Source organism: Gallinula chloropus (assembly GCF_964237585.1).
Source record: "Gallinula chloropus genome assembly, chromosome: 6".
NCBI lineage: Eukaryota > Metazoa > Chordata > Aves > Gruiformes > Rallidae > Gallinula > Gallinula chloropus.
The window spans coordinates 20,170,743-20,186,927 of record NC_140091.1 but is presented as its reverse complement, the minus strand read 5'-3'; the positions used below and the strand labels follow the sequence as shown (position 1 = coordinate 20,186,927).

At 45.8% G+C, this 16,185-nt stretch overlaps 1 protein-coding gene across 2 annotated transcripts in view; it reads left to right on the top strand.

Annotated features, from left to right (window-relative positions):
• ACBD6 (acyl-CoA binding domain containing 6) overlaps nucleotides 1–16,185 on the top strand; it is an 85,214-nt gene that overhangs the window by 12,863 nt on the left and 56,166 nt on the right. For both annotated transcript variants that reach the window (XR_014617379.1, XM_084266032.1), the window contains exon 4: nucleotides 13,757–13,839. Coding sequence is in view for 1 of the 2 variants with exons in the window: in XM_084266032.1 (XP_084122158.1) it covers nucleotides 13,757–13,839 (83 nt within the window). In the remaining variant the exon portion in view is untranslated. The remainder of the gene's footprint in view (nucleotides 1–13,756; nucleotides 13,840–16,185) is intronic.

The following is a 16,185-nucleotide window of genomic DNA, read 5'->3' as shown; positions in this document are numbered from 1 at the left end:
AGGGACAGTAAGCTGGAAAACCTTCAGGACTAAAGCAAATTGATTTGTGCAGTGGCCAGGGGTGTTTTTGCGAGGAGTGCTGCAGGGGGCAATATTTGCTAAGGTGGGTGGCCAGTTACCCTGTGCACAGGGCTGGGCTCCATCCCCCTTCCTCTCCCTCCCACTGCTTTCTGATGGAATAACCTTTTCTCCATCACAGCTGAAACTAGAATGTGGGGGAGACTTTTCAATCCAAGGGTACAGAGAAAAGCAGGAGAAGCTGTTTCCGGATTTGGAGGGGAGCTGAGTTTATACATGTGCCTTCTGAAGGCCGTGCAAGGTGTCGCTGAGGGACTCGTACGTGTTACTTGATTTGATGAACCCCTTGTATTTCCATAGGATCTCCAAGGCAACTCTTATTTTTCTGTAGTGACTCAAACACACACTGTGGGTCCGATGATGGTGATGTTCAGGCACTTGGAAATCCAAACCTGAATTTTTCTTAACTTTAGACTCGCTGCTCAAATCTGGCCGGTTCATGTTGGGAGCAAGAAGCTTTGCTCCTTTACACTCCACAAGTTTTACGCTTGGTCAACTTGTAAGCATTACATTAGTGGATGATAAATCATGCTGTAGTTTCAGGCTGAAGTACTGCAGGAATTTCTGCTGGAAATTAATACATGTATTAGAAAAATCAGGGTCTGTAAACAAAATGAGTGTGCCCACCGTGTTTTCCTGTTTTGTCTGTCAGTCAAACAGATGTCTCCCTTGATAATCTGGCCCAGTGGTCACCGTTTGTGGTTGGGGAAGAGCAGCAAGGTGGTGTGGGCAGGATTACCGAGGGGTGGGAAGAGCAGGAAGGGAAAAGACATGCTTGGGCTTCTGCCCATCACAGGCAGCAGCATGTTTGTGTACCTGCTGTGTGGTTAATTTGGATAATCACCTCCTTTTATGGCTTGAGGTCAAAAACTTTGAAAATAGCAACTTTATTTCTTTTTGTGGTACAAAAGGGATTTAATTGCACCACGTAATTAGTTTGCTGTGGTCCTTAGAGCTTGTCTTCCTGTGTTGTGCAGCAGGCTGGGAGAGGAGCCCATGGTGTTCCTTGGAGCTTCGTCGCAGTGCTGCCAGACTCCTTGCTCCCCCGTGTCCCTCTTTCCTGCTGGGTTTGTGCTGTCACTTCCCTCTGAGTGAATTCTGCATTTATGTTCTCTTTGGTTTGACCCAATGTTAGTATTTGTACATGAGGATATCTGTTGTAACAAAATGCCAAAAATAAATTGTACTGTTGTGTGTGGTGAAGCTGTTGTTTCAGTAGATGACCACGCTGGAAGAAGAAAAAATCCCTGAGATCATCCATAAACTCTAATTAGGTTCTTCCCCTTAAAACCCTCAAACCCAAACAAAACAACAGGCACCCTCCAAAAAACCCCCTTACCCACCCAAACACCTAAAAGCCTTTATTTTTTGCTCTTCTAGCAGATAAGGAAGCCCTAGAAATTAAAAGCATAAAAAAACAAATGGACCCAAGGCTTCTGGTTTTGGGGCATGTAAAACCATGATGCCCTCTGGGTTTGGGCAGGCTCACAAACCACAGAGTTGGGGTTTTCTGGGAACCACCTTGGATTATGTGATGGGTTGGTGTACATCCTGACAGGGCAGAGATTGTAACACACCGGGATTCTCCTGCCCTGCTGCTCTTTGCCAGCCGGGTGAGGGATGGTCTCCAGCACACAAGTAGAGTTAGTGGCTAACAAAAGATCCTGGCTTGTGTACATCTTTCTTCTCTGTGGGAGATGACAGGCACCGAGTCCTTTTATTTTATCGAAGTGGGATAGATGGCCATTTATGTGCTGCATAAATTAACCCTTGAGTGTTTTGCTATCGGAGGATGCTTTCAGAATAAATTATTTTTTTACTATCAAGGGGCTGTTTTCTTGTGCCAGGCAGTGTTAATGTTGCACTACAGCCATGACCTAAATTTCCCTGTGATAAAGGGGGCTGAATTTGCATCCTTTCTGCAGCCTCTCATGGGGAGAGTGTGCTCGCGCTTTAGGTACTTGATATAGTTCCTACCCCTAAACAAAGCTGTCCATAGGTCTTCCACTGCCTGCATCTCCATCCTCGTGTGTAGCTGTCTGTCACTATGATTCCATGGAAGATAGCTCAACTCTGGCACACCAAGTAGGATGTTAACACTCTGAGCAGCAAATCAAAAGCCATTTCCTATTTACACCTGCTTTTAAAAGCAGCACAGGGTCACAGGCAGCGCAAGTCCTCACTTGGTGCTGTGACAATAACACTGCCATCCCTTGGCTGTTGTTTGAGCAAGGGAGAGGTTTAATAAAACACTACATGTAACTTCTGTTTGTAAGGATGGCAGCATAGATGGGAACTGGCAGGGGCTTGCTGTGAACCTGAGGATGGAGTTGCAAGATGTCCTGAGGGCACTTTGCTCTAGCAAGTCGGGTGCTGTGCTGGTGGGGCTGTCTGCTGCAGTGCTCTGGGGTCTTTGCCTGTGGACGAGCTTGACAAATGATACAGGGCTGCTTCTCCTCTGCAGCTGTATTGCATTGTAGATCACAGAACAAAATGCTGGATCCAGAGTGAGATTTTTCCAGGGTCTTTTTGGAATTGCAGTTCTGGTGGGCTGTGTGTAAATGAAAAGTTAAAATGAACAAGCGTCTTGTAGCAGAAATACAAACAGCTGGAATATGTGTCAGCCTCCCACCCCCTGGGAGTCTGTGGGATTGTTCTTTTTGATTTTACATCTCCCTGGAAATTTATGGCCTCAGCTCCTTTTATTTATGACATCGCAACCCTCGTTCAAGCGATGGATTGAAATACAGCAGTGCCAAGCTGCGAGCCTGCATTTCAGAAGGATTGAAGTTCAGAAGGCAAACCAGCAACACAGGCAGTTGGGTATTGAAAGCTGCTCCCAAATCCCGGACAGAAGCAAACACAGAAGTTGCCTGTGTTTCTACGTTCCTAAAGTTCTTCAAAGTAAAGAATTACCATGACAAGGATTTGTACCTCTTCTCTCCCTCCAGGCTTGCTAAGCATCTACTGTACATTAAATGTGTGATTGTATGTTAAATGTGTGATCTTACTAGACCTGCAAGGGTTAATTCTTTGCTTGTAATGATGCTAGCCCCTATTTCTCCAGCTCTGCTGATGTGCCGTGTTGTTAGTATACTGTGGCCAGCAGAATACATTCTCTTGCAGCGACTTGAATGTACCGGTAGTTGTTTTATGAAACCGTGAGCAAGAAACTGGGGGGAACTCGTCATCTTTGGCTACTGATACGAGTCATTTTTGGTTAGAGATTTACGCAGAGGAAATATTTTTCCTTTCAATATGTCAGTAAGTTAATTTTCCTAATCTTGTGCCAATTCAAAAAAACTTCATGTGCCATCCAGAATGTATTCAGGGAAAAAGAGATGTAGCTCTGCCTGCCTGATGCTGAGTGTGCTGGTGCAGCATAGCAATGCAAGTCTGGCATCCTAGCGCTGTGCTTCCTCCTTGCTGGTAGATTAAGATGCTGCATCCCAGCCAGCTCCACCTGAAAAGAAAAATAAAATCAAATTTAAATATGTATCTTAAACTACTGGCATTTAGTGATGGCAGGATGTAACAGAATGAGGCAAGATGCAACCAAAACCTAGTTGCTTATAGGGGTTTTTTCTTCCCCCCTCTTAATAGATGTCCAGAAGTAACAGGTTTTGCTGTTGCAGTCCTGGTTGTTCTGTGGTCCCACAGCAGTGGGGTTGAAGGCTTGGGACACACCTGGGCTCTGGGATCTTAAAACTTCACTTGAGCAAGTGTTCTCGTAGCTGAGTAAGCATCTCAGTATTAGAGAAGGACCACTCAGTCAGGTTTGAGTTGCTGCTGATCCTCTGCTGAAGGTTGTTGACAAACAAAATGGATAGGTGCCAATGCCCAGATCTTGGCTTAAATTGATGTGTCAGGGTTGAATTTGTTAAAATGTCAGACCATGAGCTGAAGTGGGTGAGATGCAGCCAGGTGTTGCCCTCTGCCATTCCTACCTTGAGGTGGCAGTTTCTGCTGCAGGTTTTAGCATCAATGCCGCTTCTCCCCTAAAGAGAGAGTTGAACAGCTTCTTTTTATGAAGTGGCTGTGGGAGTCTGGAAGCAGGGGAAAAAAAAAAAGCTGTGTTGGGGCCTGAGAAGTGACTCTGCTGCCAGTCAAAACTTTCTTGTTAGGTTTGCTTCTGTACTGAAGCTCCCCTGGCTCAAGCAAATTGGGAAACGGAGTTTTTAGTAGCACTGGGTGGTATTATACAGCAGAGGTCTGGGGTGGTTCCAGAGGAGAGGGGTGGAATGGAGTGGGATGCTGTCATGGGCTGCAGAGCTGGGGAGGAAGCAGGCAGGGAGGTGCAGTTAGGAGCTTGGGCCAGAGGCAGAAAGCTGAGCAGCAAGCTGAATGTTTAGAGCAGGTTTGGAAGGGAAGCCAAATGGGAAGTGGCAAGGGGAAGTGGGGAGGTTTAACAAGGCCAAATGCAGGGTCCTGCACCTGAGTTAGGACAATCTCTGTTATCCATACAGATTAGGAGATGATGTGCTGGAAAGCAGCCCTGAGGAAAAGGACTTTGGAGGACTTGTGGATGAAAAGCTGCACAAGCCACCAATGTGCATCTGCAACCCAGAAACCCAACCCCATCCTGGGCTGCATCAAAAGAAGCTTGGCCAGCAGATTGAGAGAGGGGATTATGCCCCTCTGCTCGGAGGAGACCTCAGCTGGAGTGCTCTGTCCAGCTTTGGAACCCTCAGCACAAGAAGGATATGGATCTGTTGGAGCATATCCAGAGAAGGCCACAAAAATGATCAAAGGACTGGAGCACCATTCCCCAGGAAGCCAGGCTGAGAGAGTTGGGCTTGTCCAGCCTGGAGAAGAGAAGGCTCCAGGAAGATCTTCTAGCGGCCTTCAACTACCTGGGTGGTGCCTATAAGAAAGCTGGAGAAGAACTGTTCCTGAGGGTATGGAGCAATAGGACAAGGGGTAACTGTTTTAAACTAGAAAAGGGGAGATTGAGGTTGGATGTTAGGAAAAAGTTCTTGGATATGGGGGTGTTTGGTCCCTGGCACAGGTTGCACAGAGTGGTAGTGGGGGCCACATTCCTGGAGGTATTCAAGGTCAGGCTTGATGGAACTCTGAGCAACCTGATCTAGTGAAGATGTCCCTGCTCATTGCAGGAGGGATGGGTGGACTTAGATGGTCCCTTACGACCTTACACATTGTGTGGTTCTACAACAAGAAGGGTAAGAGGTGCTTTCTGGTTGCTTCTCAAGGACTGGGGAGCCTCCCTGACATCCATAGACCCCAGTATTTCCCTTGGGCACCCAGAAACCTAGAAAAGCCAAAGTTAAGACACCTGAGTCCTGTCACCTGGGATAGTGAAGTGAGATGATGAGGGGGGGTGGGAAGAGCAGGGCCAGTCTCTGTTTGTGGCAGGAGGTGGGCTTTGAATTGCTTGGGAGCTCATGGTAGCACTGAAGCTGTTGCAGAACTCTCCACCTGCTGTGTCAGAGGCTGGGAAAAACAAGGAGCTTGAGTAGAAATTATGGGTTTATCTTACTGTGCAGTATGTAGTGCCTTGATTTTTATGTGTGGAGTTGTAGACTTTATACTTCAGGGTGTTCTGACACAGAAAGGGTCCCTGTATCCTGCTGTTTCACCTGGCTCAGTAAAGAGAGTGTGGTAATTAAAAATAGGGGATGCTTTTGGCTAGGAGATAATAGCTGTAATTGTTTTGTGTATAACATGAGCTAGAGCTTAATTCAGCTGTTTCTTCAGTGTTTTTTGTGTTAGAAGAAGGGTAAGTGGTGATGTTTAACTCTCTTTATCTGAAGTATGGAGTTGAGTGTAATTACTGGAGATTACTATTTTGTTTGGTTATTAGCTAACACGTGTGCTGATATCTTGTGAATGCTGTGTGTCTCTTAGAGCGGAAGAAGAGTTATCCTCCAAAACAGCAGGTATTGTCTGACACTTGGACAGTTGTACCAAATTACTCCTGTTGTAAGTAAAGGCAGCAATCTTTTAAATGCCTCTAGAGAATCCCTTGAGTATTTTGAGCTGAGTTAACCGGCAGAAAGGTGTGTAAAGGCTGAGCCAGCACCAATGCACAGCACAACAGGCTGTTCAGCAGGCAGCTTCTCCAGATCCTGCTGCATCCTTCTGGCTGAGCCTGCCAAGGGTTATACCATAACTTTCAAAACCTTCCGTTCCTGCTGGGATGCTCTGATCCTTCCCTGCCCCAGTCTCTGGAGACGGGGACCGGTGAAGATCTCTTTGTTCTCATCATTTGTGTCTGCAGAGCTCGTAAATCCACCTTCTGCCTTCACGACCCGGATCTGTTGGGTCATGCTGTCTGGTCTGGTGTCACTGTAGCAAGCAGAGCTTGGATATGTCAATGGGCAGGCTGGGAATGGGGGCTGGTGTCCTGTCCTGGCTTTGCATATCAAAAGTTAGGGTTACCTGGAGCTTTCAAACTTGGGAAGGACCTGTTTCATCCCAAGCTGTGTAGCCTTTCTGTGTTTCCAGTTTGGCTCAGAATGTGTTTCTTGCTCATATGAGTGTGTAGCTCTATAAACTGCCCTCTTGTACTAGATGGACTAAACCCACCAGTTACTGTACAGGCTGTGTTTGTGCCCGTGGCCTGGTTCCCTCTGCCTGGATGCTTGTGGATTTTCATATCAGGGATGTGACAGAAGTGATTGATTGTTTTCAGGCTTGATAACTTGTTCCCCTTGTGAAAGCTCCTGGTGTCTGCAAGCTGCTGTGCGTGAAAGGGTGCACACACACTGCTCACTTCTTCCTTTGGTTGGCAGCCTCTGGGAGCCTGCAAGTTACTGCAGAGCCCTCAAAAAGGAGACAAGGGGAGGGAAGTCTGTGTGTGCATCTTATGCTTGCCACTACCTACCTGGTTTTCCATTTAAAACAAAACCCAACACTCAACAACTCACAGCATGTTGGGAAACACTGCATTAGGTATTTTGGTTGTGCATATTGCTTCATTCCATGCATCTGTTAAAGTGTGGAGTGAGTTACGGAATCACGGCTACTACCACGCATACAACTTGCTCAGAATGAAGTGTTTTACATTTATTTCCTTTCCCCTGACTGCCTTTACTACTAATTTCCAACTGTGATTATGATGTGGTTATTAACTCATTACATGAGTAATCTGCGAGGCCTTGTTTTAGATCACAGCCGTGTTTAACTGCGCGGCGCAATCGCGTTAGTTACAGCATGCTTGTCTATATTTTTTAATATAATCTGGAAAATATATTCCACATCTTAGACCATGTTTGTAAGAGGAAATTCTGTGCTGAGATTTAAGAGAAAACATTTTTTTAACGTAGCTGTTGATGGAATATTTAAAACCACACACCCCCATATCCCCCCCCACCCCCCCCGCCTGACGCTCTCCCGTGGCGCACGCTGCCATTTTTCTATCGGAGGGTTTGCTCAGGTTGTACAGCTTCTCAGTGGTCTTTTGAAAAGGCTCCAGGTGCTGAGTCATGTGCAGGCTCTCGCTGAGCCGCTGCCGGGAGCCAAGAAGGATTGTTGAGAGAGGAATATTGAAATAGTCTGTTTATGATGGCCATTAATTCGGCTGGTGCGGAGGGGTATAGCAGCCTTGTGCGGAAGGGGAAGCAGAGGGCTTTGTGATTCCTGCTCCTGTGTTTAATATCGTGCCTAATTTTATGGAGGGACTGGGAGTAATCCTGTAGTAGCGTCATCTCCGAGGGGTTAATATTTACCTCCTGCCGCAGGTAGCATGAAGTTCAGCTGAGCTGTAAAGTCGAAAGATACAGGTGTAAAGCTGGAAAATACCTTCGGAAGAAGACATTGTTTGCCCTCATTTCATGCTCCATTAGCTGCCCAGCCAGAGGACCCTCCTGCATTGTTATGGGGTCAGGAGCCTCCCGCAGAGCTGGGGAAGAAGGGACACCCCCTTGTCCAAGGACTGTCATCTCCCGACCACCTGCATTTGGGGTGGAGAGCATCCTCCTCCCCTTGGCTCTCCTGGCACTGGCCTTAACTAGCAAAGGAAAAGACGGCAGCAATTATGGCACACACAATTAACGAGCTTCTAATCTCCAGCCTTGCGTGTAATTGCTGCTGTCAAATACAATTAGTGTCTGCCCAAGTTCCCTTCCCAGGGGGATGGCCAGCCGTGGCACAGAGGGACTGGATGGGGGGGAGTGTCTGAAACTTTAGGAGAGCTTATTTTCCTGTTGCCTCCTTAATAATCCTCATTCTTCAGATTGGGTCCAGAAATGTTAATCCAGAGCATTAAGGGGACATGGTGGCCAGCAAAGCAGGCCTTGAGGTCGACCATTGGGTTAACTCTGTGAAGTGTCTTCTGTAAAATTTGTCACCTGAGACTATACTGGCTTAATTACAATTCAATCAGCACGCTTCAGGGATTGACTTGTACCTAAGCGGGAGCCTGCCAGGGTTATAGGATCTCACCTGTCCTGTCGTGGCAGCTGATACTGGAGCTGTGATTGCCTCCCAGGTGTAGTTCAGGGAGCTGGGATGTGCCCCAGGGTTTCTCCTGCCTTTGCCAAGCGGACCTCTGAACACCTGGCACTCACAGCTTCTCCAGGCTTGGTGGCTCAGAGCCCTCTGCTGCATCTCACAAGACTGAGGCAGATGGTTGCTTCTCTTATGGCCATTGCAGGCTGCCACTTTCTTGTTGAGTGGGGCTTTTCACCTTCAAGGAAATGTGTGTCCTGGGCTGTGCAGGCAGCTGCAGCTGGAGGAACAGGTGAGCTCTAGGAAGGTGAATTATGCAGACCAAGGAGTCTGTGCTATGTGTTCGTTGCTGTGGAAACACTTCAAGTTTTGGGTGTAGTAATTTTGTTGGGAGATTTTTCTGGTCTCCATCCCACAAAGCTGGATGCAGCTGCTACTCTGACTCAAGTTGCATCGGGCTCAGAGGAGGAGAAAAATAATACAGCCTCTGAACATAAGCTGAGAGAACTTCCGTGGCTCAGCTGTGAGGTCCTGAGGCAGAACTCACTGAAGTTGTCTCACTTACTGATTTCCAAGATGTGCGGTGAAGAAGAACTTAAGTCTTGACTGTTTCAAAGCATTGGCCAGTGTAACTTCAAAGACAAGTATTTTGATGAGAGAAACCTTTTTGCTAATGGCTTGTTCTTTCTCTTAACTATATATTTATGGGAAGCTCCTTAAAGGTTTTGAGTGTGGAGAAAAGCCAGTGAGATGTGGGATAGTGGGGGGAAGATGGAGGCCGCACAGCCCCATGCCTTGCCAAACACTTATTACTGCCTGATGTCTGGACATGTAAAACTAGCCAGAGTTCTCTTTTTGCTCTGATTAAAGCAGGGCTGCCCTTCATCTAATCCATACTTAGGGCTTAGCTCTTCTGTTAATGCCAAGTTACCATTTGGGTTTGATTTTGGGGTTTTTTTAAGTTTTACTGAAACTTTTGCGATTCCTGATGTTCAGTAGTATCTCTGCAGGGCTTCTCTGGACCTTTCCTCCTGTCAGATTCATGAATCCCTTGCCCTAACATAACTGTCTACCACTTGGTCCAGTTCAGTCCCAGCTAAATCCCCTGATGGTAAATTCACTTGCATTTTTGTAACGAGTTCTGGCACATGAGTTTGAAGTGAGTCATCGGAAGGGCCCTTGGAAGTGTCATCTTCTTAAATCCCTAGCAGCCTGTTTTGTGTAGATTGGAACAAAGCTTGGGCTCGGAGATGAGAAATAATAAATCCCTGTCCTGTCTTCAGGGATGTAGCAAGACATTGGCCCACCAAACCAAACCCTGACAGGAAACTACCGATCTCTTAGACTATAATTTTCCTTCTGCTCTCCAAAACTGCAAGAAAAGAAATGGATTGTGCTGTGATCACTGGAGACTCCTGAGACCAAAATAGAAGGTGAATTCAAAACCCCCACAAAGAAAATGTTTGTCTCTAATTGTCTTTCATTTCCATAATAGCTTTATCATACTAAGCATCTTCTTTCTCCTTTATTTTTCAATCATGATTAGACTTTAATGTTGTTAAAGCTTATAAGTGAGTTTGAGCTACTGTCTTGTTGAAGAGAAGATGGAGCTGAAATTCTCAGTGAGGCATCGGACAGGGTTTTTTAATGTGTCTGTCATTATATGTTAACCTCTGAACTGGGACATGACGTCTGTTTTATGGCTGACAACAATTTAAAGGTATACGTCTTGACATGGTGGATAAAGGGAGACGGGGGAGTGGAGAAAAAAGAATGAATTAATGATGTTAGCAAATATTAGTCCCTGTATTTCCATTTTGTTCAGAAAGTGGTTGTCAGGCTTTGAGGCTGTCTGGAGCAGCATTGTCTGTGACAGCCGGTCGAGACACGATTGTGCCTTGAATCAAGCCGATCCTTTTATTGACAAATACAGCGCACTGAGGCAGGGATGAGGATGCTCTGCTGTCCATTCCAGGAGTGCGGCTTTTCTCCTGGCATTCCTGGTGACATTTGAGAAGGATAGTTCTGGGCTTAGTGGAGTTCCCTGTGCTGGTCCGTGAGCCCGTCAGGCGTCAGGGGAGTTGAAAATGCCTCTTAATGAGTATGCGTGCCACACACTGAAGTGCATATTGCCCGTGATTTATGCTGGCTTTGGTCAACCAGACCCACCTACCAAAGTTAACTGTCATGAGTAATAGTGACTTTGATATCAGCCTTAATTGTATACAAGCAACAAAGAATCAATGGCCAAGAGTTAGGGGAAAACACGAGAAATTCTGATGATTCTTAAGGCATCGCTTGCGCTTGCCACCTCTTCCTGGATCTCTTATGTGCCTGTGCTTTGGTACTTAAGTGCCGTCCTCCGAGGTTTCTTTCCATGCTGTCACAAAGTCCCCTTTATCCCCCCTGGTTTTTAACTGGTTGTTTGGTGTCACCTCCTCATGCTCATGGAACCCACAGTGATCTTGCCTTTTCTACAGCATCATTCTTGTGCTGTCCTGCCTGCGGATAATGCTGCTGTCATCTCTCTCGGGTTCACACTGCAAATTATGGGAGCCTGGAATCATGTTATTCCTTAACTATCATTAGTTACATGTGTATCTGCAGTGCTTTTGGACAGCGCTGCCAGCAGGGAAAGAAATTGAGCTGGCTTAATTGAGAGCCACATAGTTAATTATTAGTGGCTTTTTTTTTAAAGGAGAGAGGAAATTTGCAGTGTCAGTTTTAATTTCATTGTGGCTTGCAACCTAAAGCGACTTTAAACTCACTGGTCATTATCTGTCTATCTGTAGCGCTTCCTTTATCTTTCCAGCCCTAAAAGTCCTTTTCTGTTGCAGAAATATCAAGAGATTTAAGGAGGAAAGTGCATCTGCACATTACTGAACCCTCCAGCTGGTATGAATGACAAATAAAAATACTGGTTCCTGAGGGTGCCGTAGCTGTGACGTGGTTTGGAAGGAGCAGCTGCTTTGTCCCACCTCTTTCATTGCCCAGTTTGGTCCATCACGATCAGGTATTGCGTCCAAGTCCCTGGCAGGCTGCATAGGACAGATATTGGAAGCGGGCAGATGAGCTTGTGGTATCGGCAAGTTGTCAAGGGTGGATGGAAAGGACTTAGTCTGTATCTGTGTTGAGGCAGAGGTAACCTTTTTGGGAAGAAGCAAGTGTTCCTTGTAGCCTGGACAGATTTCCCCTTGGGAAGTCTGGTGGTGGTGAGTGGTGGAGCCATGACCCTGACTTTAGGGCCTTGCAGAGCAGAGGCACATGCTAAATCCTGAGAGGGTGGCCAAGGCTTCTCCTGTGCATCTTTCACAAACTTATTCTACATGTCGAGCACCGTGATGGAATAAACCTGGTTCAGCATTCATAAATTAAATATTGAGCTTCCTGTTTCTGTGTGAAAGAGATGAGATAAAAGCTACTTGGACAAAGGAACCAGTATATGGATTTAAGAGCCAGAGAAGTTTTTGCCTGAGCACTTTTGGGAAAACCTTTATCGCTAAGTTTCCTGATGACCTTATGTGTACTCAATCAACGTGATTAATCTTTGGTAGAAAAGCATTGGTTGTGCAGAGAAGGTGAACTTAATCCAAGAATCCTTTCTTACAATTTCTGCCTGTAGAAAGATGAAATGTATTTTCTCAAGTCTTGTTTCTGACTTTGAAAAAAAGCCACAACCCAAATCTGCGGTGGGAAGAGATGAAAGACTAGAGACTAAATTTTTTTGCTGTGGTTTCTGATCCTGGTTGAATGACCACTGTCCCTCAATATCAAAGATGACAGACTGGTTTTGAGTATAGCTTCATTTTATAGAAATAACTCTTGTGTGTGCTAGCAGATGATCTGAAATTAATTTCCTTTGTAAGTGGTGTGGAAATAATTGATGGACAGTAAGGTTCTCTGCTAAATAATTTTTTAAGAGGGGCATTGCACTCTAAAGACTCTGAAGCCCTTTTCTCTCAGGAAGGAGGACTTTGTGTCATCTTTTATTCTAAATTAGAGAAAGCCTACTTACCATTGAATAGTTTTCTAAGCCAATTTCCTTTCCTTTTTTATTTTCATTTGAAGAAGTATGGCTGTGATATCTGCAAATCCAAATATTATGGCTTTGGGCTCTCCATCTTTATGGAGAGCTGAAATGTGGAACTGGTTGGCTCAAACCTGGTGGAATATAGAAGTAAATGTATTCAGGGGAAACAGTAGATTGATCTAAACCAAAAGCAATGTAGGGAACAGGAAGATAGACAAAAGTAAGCGTGTTTTCATTTAAAAATATGAAAAATAATCTTTCTCGATAGAATTCTGATGAGGCAGCAATGCATTTTGGTGTAATCAGCAATGTATTGCGGCTACTATGAGACTGATAGAGGTTGGGATGGCCTTCCCTTTGCTTTTAGTTTTATTCACCCAGGGTGTGATCATGTCATCGTGGAAAGCCATGGGACAGTGCTCTGACACCAGCAGTTAATGGCCTGTTTTTATAAGGAATTTAATGCTGCCAGTTGCAGACAGGCTTTGCCTGCTTGCCTGAAGTCTGTGATCCTAGATGCCCCACAGGAGTTTGAGTTTCTGGTCCCCAGTGTCCACTAATGAGGTCAGGCTTCCAGACAGAGCAGGCACTTTCCGCTTTCTGGAAGCCTGGCATCACCCTGAAGGCAGCCAATTGAAGATCCCAAGCTGTGGGATGGTTGGGGATGTGGGTTGATAGGGTTTTTTTTTTAAAAAAAAGATAGGCCTGATGCTCTGTATCAATCAATCATTATTCTAATTGTTCATTTCTATTATGGTAGGAATCATTCAGAATCCTAGAGTTCCTGGGAGTAAATCATTTGGAAATGCTGCCCATTATAAAATTTAATTTTAAATCTATATTAAATAGATTTATAAAGGCAAGCTCTGCAATCTAGTAACATAACATTATGCTGTCTCACAGAGGCTCAGCTTTTGGGCCCTAAGGGGCCACGGCTGGGAGCGTCGCAGTGGCAACGCTTGGTCTTGTCAGTGGGCTGGCGAGGCTGCCAAGCCCAGCTCCCGAGTGACCCTTCTGGGCTGCCTTCAGAGGAGCATCAATCCCCTTTGCCGAGGGATCCATCCAGATGTTCTGGATGGAGTTGGCAGGTGGGGTACTGTTTGCCTTGAAGATGAAGTTTCTGGGGAGCTGATCCCGTCTCTGGGCCAGGGGATGGGGCGGGGGAGATGGCAGAGGGGTGGCACAGGCTGGAACGGGACAGGAGCCAAGATGCTGGACCAATCTTTCTTTTTCTTTCAGACGGCAGAGAAGAGGGGAAAGGAAAGCAAAGCTGCATTTGGAGGCCCAGTTGTCAGCTCATTATATCAAGAAGAAATAATCAGGTGATTATCTGCGCTGGACTTTAGTTAAAAACAGTGGTTTTCTAATGTCATTCTGTTAAGCTTTTTTTTTTTAAACATTGCACAAGTGTGGTGGCAACTACAACAGGATAATAAATGACAGGAAAGAACTTTTCAGGTCCATAATCATTTAAATCAATAACTGCCTGTACCGTTGCCAGGTAGTAACCTTTCCCTAGCGCAAGATGTGGGGGAAGGGCAAGCCTTCCCATTATTCAGTTATATGGCTAAGAAAAGGTAATATTGGATATTTTTAATAGAAAGCTGTTCAGACGCTGCCCCTTTCAAATAGATATTTCTTTACCAATACATTCATTAAGGATCGTTCAGAGAAGGCTTTAACATCAGACAGTGTTTGCCTTCAGGGAGAGTTTGTACCTTATATCACACTAATTTTTTCAAGCCTCTGCAGCTAGCGTAGCAGAGACACCGCTACCGAGCTGCCATGTACAACCTGTCAAGGTGTGAGTAATAAGTGACATCAGCTGCTGAATAAGGACAGCTGGGTTTTCCTGTTTGGTTGGGTTTTACTGTTCCAGACTACTAATCATGGGTATAATATTAACTCCAATACCTAAATGATTGTCTGGAGGATCTTTCGGAATACAGTGTCGTATTTTCAGTTGAGAAGAACGCTCAGGGAAGACTAAATTTTGGAGTAGTGTTTGCTGTCAGGTTGCAGTCCCCCATTTATGTGTATGCAATCCCATTTGTTTTGTTGAGTGTCTTGCATCATTGCATCATTTTAGTCCCAGGGAATTAAAAGATAAACACTGATTTCTCAACACACAGCCTCCCAAGCTTGCTGGGAGCTTTCTCCAAGTGTTAAACCTCTTAACACAGCATTTCTTGGACTGATTGTCGCAAAATAATGAAAAATAAAACTTGAGCAGGTTGCTCCAAGCCCATTGCAAGGAGGTCAGGTAGAAGTTGGTATGGCTGTGCCCTGAGTAAGCAGGCAGGGCTGCAGTTTTGTGCTTGGCAGCAGTAGGGGCACTGCCCTTGGTGTTGCAATCCACCTTGTAGCCAGATAGAACTGTTGGCCAGGAGCATCTTTCTCTGCCTCGGATGGAATGCCAACATGTCTTTAACTTGCTCTGGGACCCCAACCAGATATATGCATGCTATGGCCTTGGTTTAACATGCTTCTGCTAGCCACAAGTTCCTTTTGCTTCCCTGCTCTGTCAGTGTAGGTCTTGGCCAATATCCTGTATCTCAGAGTTTGACCTTGTGGTTTAAATCCCTCTTGAGCTGTTCCTTCAGGAGGGGAACATATCGGAGCTGCCTGCTGGGTGCTGAGTATGAGCATGTCAGTCCTACAGTGCTTGCAGAGTCTTGGCCTTCCCAAGTACTGCCCATGCCCTTCGTGGGTATGAAACACAGCTCGATACATGAGAAAAGCTTGCTGGATTTGGCTTCACTGGTCTAAATCCCAGAATCACAGAATGTCAGGAGTTGAAAGGGACCTTGAAAGATCATCTAGTCCAACCCCTCTGCCAGAGCAGGATCACCCAGGCTAAATCACACAGGAACACAACCAGGTGGGGTTTGAATGCCTCCAGAGAAGGAGACTCCACAGCCCCTCTGGGCAGCCTGTCCCAGGGCTCCATCGCCCTCACAGTGAAAAAGTTCCTCCTGACATTCCCATGGAACTTCCTCTGCTCCAGCTGCACCCGCTGCCATCCCTTGTCCTGTCGCTGCCATCCCTGAGCAGAGCCTGGCTCCATCCTCCTGATTCTCACCCTTCTTGTCATATTTTTGTCTTGATTTCCACAAGAACATGACTTAACACAAGACATGAAGATAAGTACAGCTCTGAATACTCTTTTTCCAACATACTGTGAGGAACGTATGTGCTGTATGTTTAGCAGAGCACAGCTGTACTGGCTGTAGGCAGATGTAGGCTCCGGCACAGCTGGAACAGGCTGATTCTGCTGCAAGGGAGTGAAATGACGTGTCCTGACTCAGCTGACAGGATGGAAACTTGTGTGTAGGCACATCTCCAATGGAGAGAACTACACTGGTGCAAAATATGCAAGCACGTGAGCCAAAGAAGGATGACTCTAGACATGCAGTGTGGCATCCAAGTTTATCTGGATCTTGGAGTGGATTAGTTTGGTAGGAGCACCGCTTACCTGAGAGGGGTGGTTTTTCTGGGAGTCTGGGTGGTTACTCAGAAGAACCCAAGTTTCAGTGTTCAGAAATACTTCAGTGCATTTGTAAATAGAATGTAGCCTTAAAAAAAAATAAAGCAGTTTCTATAGTGGAAGAAAAGGAAAAATATGTAGGGGGAAAGACAACTTAATAGCTTGAGCCAGCATAAACTTA